Raw genomic sequence first — 7,896 nt, 5'->3', positions numbered from 1 at the left:
CAAGCTCATTTATATATATATGCATATATATATATGGTGGCCCAGATAGTAAAGAATCTGCCCCCAATGCAGGAGACTCAGGTTTAACCCCAGGTTAAACCTGGAGAAGGGAATGGCAACCCACTCCAAGATCCTTGCCTGGAGAATTCCATGGACAGAGGAGCCTGGTGGGCTACAGTTCATGGGGTTGCAGAGTCAGACACAACTAAGTGACTAAACACTTTCACACTTTCACATATAAGGTAAACCATAAAATTATATATCTATAATAATTATATATATTATTTTATATATTTAAATATATATATTATATATTTGCCTGGAGAATCCCAGGGACGGGGGAGCCTGGTGGACTGCCATCCATGGGGTCGCAGAGTCTGACACAACTGAAGCGACTTAGCAGCAGCAGCAGGTTTACTTTCAACACTTTTAGACCTATTTTTTAAGACTGTTTTAATCCTACTTAGGCAGTTCTTAAGCACATATGGTTCCAAGCAAACGAAAGAATCTCCAGGCACCAGAAACACAGGGGGGCAGTTCTCAGCTTTCTGCGTGGAGGGGATCTGAGATCCTGAGAGGAAGGGCAGGAGAGAAGCAGCTGAACACGACCCGGTTCCGAGCCGGGCGCCCGCCCTCCTGCCTACGGAGTCTGAGCGGCAGAGACCGGGCGCTGCGCCGGGGCTCCCAGTGCAGAGCTGAAGGGCAGAGCACCAGGGTGCCACGCTCCTGGAGCCGCGGCGCCGGGGGCGGGGCCCAGAGCCGGCCCCGCCCCGCCCCCCGGGGAAGGAGGCGGAGAAAGGGGAGCCGGCCCCGTGCTCTCACCCTGTACTAGCGTCTCAGGACTGAAAGCCGCTGTCCTGGGAGGCCCGCACAGACGGGCAGCTTCGGCCGCAGCCTAGTAACTCTGAGGTAATTGTCATTTTTACGCTTCTACCCCTGGCCTGAGGATTGAAGAGAGAGGGCGCCTCGTTTTCCTCCACGGGGCAGCTGAAACCTATTCCTGGGCCTGAGATGTCCCTTCCCCTGTTCCAGCCAAGGTTTCCTGGGCTTAAGGTGGGGACAGGTCTTGGTCTTAACACTCGAGATTCTTCAAAAACCTGTGTAATGTTCTGGAGGTGATTTATGTCGGTAAGCCACTGGAGGAAACCACTTTGCTCTGACCGGTTCCTTTGTCTACAGTCAGAAGGATTTATAACTAGGCAAGCTTAACAGGGTGGCAGCCTGGTCCGGGGCGGGGCGGGCTGGTTCCAAAGGCTGCGGAAGTCACCAGCAGCCCCTGCTTACTTCTCTCAGTGCACTGACCCCGACATAACTTCCCCTTGGGGTTTAGGCTTCCAGGTGGACACCAGAGGCTCGAAGCCACGGACCAGCAAGAATCCAAGACATCCTTCAGTCACTTCTACTCAACCAGGTTTGTCTAACACAAGTGGGTTGTGCCTCCTTGCCTTAACTACCAAGGGATGGGGGCTGGTGTTCCATGTCTTCAGGGGGAGACCCTGGTCTCTTCTCTGCAGCAGGCACCCCTCCCCCACGACCCCCAGATAGGTCAGCTGATGCGGACGTACACAGCCCTACTTCCCTGCCCTTTCAAAGCCCAGACCTGGGTTTGAAAGATGACACTGTGGACATTACCTTGGGTGTAGAAGCCCTTCTCCTGTGGCCCACATGGATTTGTATTCCTTCTGACGAGTGCACCTGGCCTTTCTCCCCTAGGGTCTGGCAGTGGCCCCCATGGGGTCTGTGAGTTCCCGAAGTCACAAGGAGGAAGCCCAGGTAGTGATGATGGGCCTGGACTCGGCCGGCAAGACCACGCTCCTGTACAAACTGAAGGGCTACCAGCTGGTAGAGACCCTGCCCACCGTGGGTTTCAACGTGGAGCCCCTCGAGGCCCCTGGGCAGGTGTGCCTCACCCTCTGGGATGTCGGGGGGCAGAGCCCACTCAGGGCCAGCTGGAAGGACTACCTGGAGGGCACAGCTGTCCTTGTGTTCGTGCTGGACAGCACAGACGAGGCCCGCTTGCCCGAGGCAGTGGCTGAGCTCACGGAGGTCCTGGAGGACCCCCACCTGGACGGCGTCCCTATCCTGGTGCTGGCCAACAAGCAGGAGGCACCCCACGCCCTGCCACTGCCTGAGATCCGAGACAGGCTGGGCCTGTGGAGGTTTCCGGGGCTCTGCTGGGAGCTGCGGGCCTGCAGTGCCCTCACTGGTGAGGGGCTACCTGAGGCCCTGGGGAGCCTGAGGCGTCTCCTGAGCTACCGCAGGCCCCCAAGTCTCCAGGTGAGTGCAGGGGACAGGCGTCAGGAGACCTGAGGGCCTCGATCCGGGCAGAGCAGCCTGTCTTCTCTGCTCTTACAGACTGGAACACCAGCTAATCCTAGAGGGAACCTCAAGTTCTGTTTATCAAACAAGGAACCCTCCTAGGCTCAGACACAATATTTAAGTCTTGGGACTTACTGTCACCAGTGTTTATGTTGCCAATCAGCTGCTGTTGGAATAATGATACTCTAAGTGTTCCAGGTGGTTCAGCAGCAAAGAATCTGCCTGCAATGAAGGAGATGTGGGTTCGAACTCTGGGTCGTGAAGATCCCCTGGAAAAGGGAGTGGCAACCCACTCCAGTATTCTTGCCTGGAGAATCCCGTGGACAGAGGAGTCTGGCGGGCTACAGTCCATGGGCACGCAAGAGAATCGGACATGACTTACCGACTAAACAACAACAAAGAAAAAAAAATACCTCAACATAATTCGTTTAATAGCTCATCATTACCGCATGTGAACTGAGAAACTGTAATATCAGAACAAGTGGCTGCCGAATAATTAAGACCTAAATTCACAGAGGGAAAGAGGTTTCAAAATCAGATCAGAATATCAAACTTGGACATGTTCACGATCTTATGTGTGATTGTCCTTAGAAGCCCCCTAAATCGCAAGCAGTCAGGGCCAGCAAGGTCAAGTCTGCTTCCAGAGGATCTCGGGTTAGAAGTTGGGTGGGGCACTCAGCCCTGGACAGAGGCTGGGAGTTCGGACCTTCCAAAATCAATCACCTTCTCTGACCCTGACTAGTCATTCTCTGGAGAAGGGTGTGACAACCCACTCCAGTATTCTTGCCTGGAGAATCCCATGGACAGAGGAGCCTGGCGGGCTACAGTCCATAGGGTCGCAAAGAGTCAGACATGACTGAAGCGACTGAGCATACATGCACGAATGCACAGCCCTTCTCCAACTTTTTGTTATCCTGTGCTAGTCTTTTTCCAGAATCCTTCACTGTTTTCTGTTTTCCTTCTCTTTCTTCTCCTTGTAGTGTGTAGATTCCCTTAAAGATCAGTCAGTTTCATTCATCCATTTATTCATTCACTCAATCAAAAATATGTTGAGCATGGAATTTGTGGCAAAGGGCAATGAGTTTTAGATATGAAGCGGGGCCTCCAGATGGGAGGCGTGAATTCTGAAGACATGAAGAGCAGCAATGCACCTCTGACTATTTACAGTGAAAGACCAAGTTGGACATAGCATCCTAGAAGGGTTTTCAGGTGAGGCGATCTTTACCTGGGATCCATGAAGCTCCTGAAATTATTTGCAAAAAGATCAGAAACTTTCATTAGATTTTCAAAGGCACCTGTGACTCCCTAAGGTAAGAAGCACCAATCTGGTCTTATCCTTCATCCAACCCAGGAATACTTCCTATAATCTGAGTTTTTTAATAGCAAGCTGCTTTCATTTGGTACCTGCTCTCGTGTTAAACAGCTCTAAATGTTGGATATTCTTTCCCTCTTGGGCTTCCATCAGCCTCCTAAGAGCTCCTGACAGTGGCTCTGCCCTCTGTGGAGTGACATGTGACAACTGGCCCTCAACACCCCTCTGATGTCTGAGAGGTCCCTCTACCCTAAGTGTCCCCTTCTAACATCAGCTTAGATGTGCCTGGTTTTTGCCACCTCTTGACAGTTGATGTGTTTTAAGACTTCCTGTGTTGGACACAGAAAAGTACAAAGATGCAAAGACAAAGGGAACAAGGCCTCCAGACTCAGGGAGCTCTGGGTGGGGAAGCAGAGGACATGATTCCCATGAAAAGGTGAGGATGGGAGTTTACTGTTTACTGCGCATGTACTGGGGCCGGTTCTGTACTCAGTCCCTTACAAGAGATGATCTCTAAATCTCCCAATTCTGCCAAGCAGGTATCCTTCCCATTTTATAGAATTAGACAGAGGCTCGGAGAGGTTGTGACTTGCTTGAGGCACTGCTCTTAAGTGACACCTCTGGAATTTGAACCAGATGTTCTAGCCCTTGATGACGCCTGTGTTCTTCCACGACATCGTGCTTCTAGGAGGTTTAAGCCAAGGTTGACATTGATTGGCAGATGAGATGGGGGAGCAGTCTAATCAGAGGAAAGAGATTGTTTGGAGGCATGAGGTACGGTGTAGGAAGGACAAATAAACCAAAAAAACAACAAAAACAACAAAAACCTGAAACAGGAGGTTGGGGGTGAGAGGTAGTATGTATTATAACAGGAAACAAAACCGAAAGGAAGGACTTTCTTGGTGGTCCAGTGGCTAAGACTCCACGCTCCCAATGCAGGAGGCCCAGGTTCGATCCCTGGTCAGGGAACTAGATCCCACATGCTGAAACTATGACCTGGCACAGTCAAATAAATGAATAAATGTTACTTTTTTTTTTAATGGAGAGAAATTTTAGATCCAAGTTGAGACGGCTTCCCTGGTGGTTCAGATGGGAAAGAATCTACCTGCAATTTGGGAGAGCCAGGTTCCATCCCTGGGTTGGGAAAATCCCCTGGAGAAGGAAATGGGAACCCAACTCCAGTATTCTTGCCTGGAGAATTCCATGGACAAAGGAACCTGATGGGCTACAGTCCAGGGAGTCTCCAAGAGCTGGACACGACTGAGTGACTAACACACACGCGAGAAGGCTTAGACTTTCATAATCAGGAGTTGGACTCAGAGAAGTGAAACTGTCTGGCTTCCATTTAAGAGGCTAATTTAGTGGCAGTGTAGGGGTGAAATAAAGAGAAGCGGGAACACTGGGAATGGAGAGCAGGGAACCCCAGTGGATGCCCGTCGCAGTCACAGAGGAGAGGAGAGGAGAGGAAGACCAGAACACTGAGAGCCATTTCTAAGAGAAGAGGCTGAGAGAGGAAGAACCTGAGGACACTCAAGGTTTTGAGCCTGTGTGGCAGCTGGGATTGGAATGAACTGAGAAGGTGGACACGGAGGAGCAGGTTGTGAAGGGGTCTGAACTGCTGGGCTCCGCTGGGTCTGAATGTGTTTATAGCTCTGTTCACACTGTGCCATTATCTGCAGACCCCGGGGCACCCTGGACCCCTGGGGGGTATCTGCTGGTTTCTGTTCATGGAAGCTCATCTCCTCCCGTGACTGGTCCTGTTTTCACTGTGAGCTCATCTTCAGCAGGGTGTGCTTTTCCTGTGTGACTGCCTTGTGTTCTGGCTTGTGACAGGGTTTCTACACAGAGGGGTTTCCCTTTAGCTGTCTACTAGATGCTGGGGCTTCCGATTGTTTGAGACCAGATACTATGTTAGTTTCTCTGCCTGGGGCTCACAGACCTCCCAGGCAGTAGAAATCTGAACTCTGCACTCATTCACATCCCAGGCCCTGGAAATGCAGTTTCTGACAGTTTTTCTTTGCATTCATATCCCAAGATAGACCATTTGCTTCCACAAGCCTGGCTGAGCTGGTGAGCAGACTTTTCCAATCCCCTTTTAAGAGAGGGGTGCCACTTTAATGCTCTGTTGCTTTTCTGTTGAGCTCAAAGCAAAATTTTCTCCCCTCCAAACAAGAGTGAGGCCACATCCCCCATCCCCATGCAGATGCTATGATGGCAGACTGGTCCCTAGAATCTAGGTTTGGCTTCTCTAAGATGCTCCTGGACTCCAGGCTTCACTTAACTGCTTTGGCTATGGTTTCCCCCTTCATTTCTGCCACTTGGATTTCCCTTTTTTTTCAAATGTTCAATGATAGCCTACATTAAAACATTTTTTCTGACTATAATTTACCTAATACTTATGACTCCATAAGTATTGGAAACAGTGTCAGACTTTATTTTTCTGGGCTCCAAAATCACTGCAGATGGTGACTACAACCATGAAATTAAAAGACGCTTGCTCCTTGAAAGGAAATTTATGACCAACCTAGACAGCATATTAAGAACCAGAGATGTTACTTTGTCAACAAAGGTCCATCTAGTCCAAGCTATGGTTTTTCCAGTAGTCACGTACGGATGTGAGAGATGGACTATAAAGAAAGCTGAGCACCAAAGAATTGATGCTTTTGAACTGTGGTGTTGGAGAAGACTCTTGAGAGTCCCTTGGACTGCAAGGAGATCCAACCAGTCCATCCTAAAGGAGATCAGTCCTGGGTGTTCATTGGAAAGACTGATATTGAAGCTGAAACTCCAATACTTTGGCCACCTGATGTGAATAAGCGACTTATTTGAAAAGACCCTGATGCTGGGAAAGATTGAAGGTGGGAGGAGAAAGGGACAACAGAGGATGAGATGGTTGGATGGCATCACTGACTCCATAGACATGAGTTTGGGTGAACTCAGGGAGTTGGTGATGGACAGGGAGGCCTGGCGTGCTGCAGTTCATGGGGTTGCAGAGTCGGACACGACTGAGCAACTGAACTGAACTATGACTCCATAGTGGAAAAGGGTCCATCTGCCATGTTTCTGGGCACCTGCCAGGGTCCCAGGAATGGCTGAGCCCCCAGAGTTGGCCAGTGAGAGCAGATGCAGGACCCAGAGCCAGCGCTGGGAGGAGACCAGGATGGCTTAAGGCACACAGGTGGTGGCTGGCTTTGCCTTCTCTGGGTCCCCCATCTTTCCTCTGCTTCCACTCCAACCATGGCGGGTCTGGAGGGAGGGTGGAACCCCATCTTCCTTTAGACTCTTCCCTGAAGACCATAGGGTAGCTGGCCTTGCCTACCAGAAGCAAGAGTGGCAACAGGTCAACGCTGGCTGGTAGGACTGGGGATTCTACTCTCCTGGCTGCTGGCAACTGGAAGGTGGGGCAGTCTGTGGCCAGTAGGATGGCCTCAGCCTTTGCCTCCCCTCCTGAGTCAGGCCTGAGCCCACCAGGGACATGGAACAGAGGGGCTTCCCTCCTGCTCTTCTGCTCAGATATACATATGGATATATACTTACACCACAGAGCTGCAACACGGGACCTTAGGAAAAATCAAACTGTGCCTTCTGTTTTATTTTGTTGTTTAAAAGGTATTCTCCTTATGGGAGAGGTATTTTGCATGTTTCAAATCACCCACACCTTTCAGATCCATCTGCCTTCCATTAACCCATGAGCAAGAATAAGGAGGTGCAGGAGCTGATGTGGCTGAAAACCACATGTCTGTTGCCTTCTTATATATAAATGAATTTTTTTTTCTGCAAACACTGTATGCGTGAGATTTGTTTCACGTTGGAAAGCCGATTACCTCTTTGAATATGGGTCAAGTTTCTCCCTCTCTGACTCACTGGTTTTTATTTATTTACTTATGGCTGTGCTGGGTCTTCCTTGCCACGCAGGCTTCTCTCCAGTTGTTAGCAGGGGTCACTCTCGTTGCGGTGCACGAGCTTCTCACTGCAGTGGCTTCTCTAGTTATGGAGCATGAGCTCCCGAGCACAGGCTCAACAGCTGTGGCTTCATTGCTCCGAGACAGGTGGGATCCTCCCAGACTAGGGATCGAACCCCTGTCTCCTGCACTGGCAGGCAGATTCTTTACCAGTGAGTCGTCAGGGGAGCCCCTCTGACTCAGATTCTGAAGATGTTTCTCCCTCCCCTCTTGGACAGAAGCGATCCTTCAGTGAAAGTTACAAACCATGGGAGTTGGGTTTTGGTTTGGTTCTGCTGAGTTTCGGGTTGCGGCTGTCCATCC

The 7,896-nt window shown here is 50.4% G+C and overlaps 1 protein-coding gene across 2 annotated transcripts; it reads left to right on the top strand.

Annotated features, from left to right (window-relative positions):
• Positions 1-795: 795 nt before the first annotated feature.
• ARL11 (ARF like GTPase 11) lies at positions 796-7,374 on the top strand. Of its 2 annotated transcripts, XM_055426139.2 has the most exons (3): positions 796-909; positions 1,331-1,411; positions 1,714-7,374. In XM_055426139.2, the coding sequence occupies exon 3, from the start codon at positions 1,732-1,734 to the stop codon at positions 2,308-2,310; it is 579 nt and encodes a 192-aa protein (XP_055282114.1). In that variant the 5' UTR covers positions 796-909; positions 1,331-1,411; positions 1,714-1,731; the 3' UTR covers positions 2,311-7,374. The 2 variants fall into 2 exon arrangements, with proteins under 2 accessions (XP_055282114.1, XP_088698865.1); XM_088842739.1 differs by lacking the exon at positions 1,331-1,411 and having other exon boundaries at positions 809-909.
• Positions 7,375-7,896: the final 522 nt, after the last annotated feature.

Source organism: Moschus berezovskii, chromosome 13 (genome assembly GCF_049115385.1).
Source record: "Moschus berezovskii isolate FMDL1 chromosome 13, NW_MosBer_1.0, whole genome shotgun sequence".
Taxonomy (NCBI): domain Eukaryota; kingdom Metazoa; phylum Chordata; class Mammalia; order Artiodactyla; family Moschidae; genus Moschus; species Moschus berezovskii.
This window is presented reverse-complemented; position numbering and strand designations above follow the sequence as displayed.

Bases quoted from the DNA above. Each gene is read 5' to 3' on its own strand.
- ARL11 (XM_055426139.2), top strand. From the start codon at position 1,732: ATGGGGTCTGTGAGTTCCCGAAGTCACAAGGAGGAAGCCCAGGTAGTG.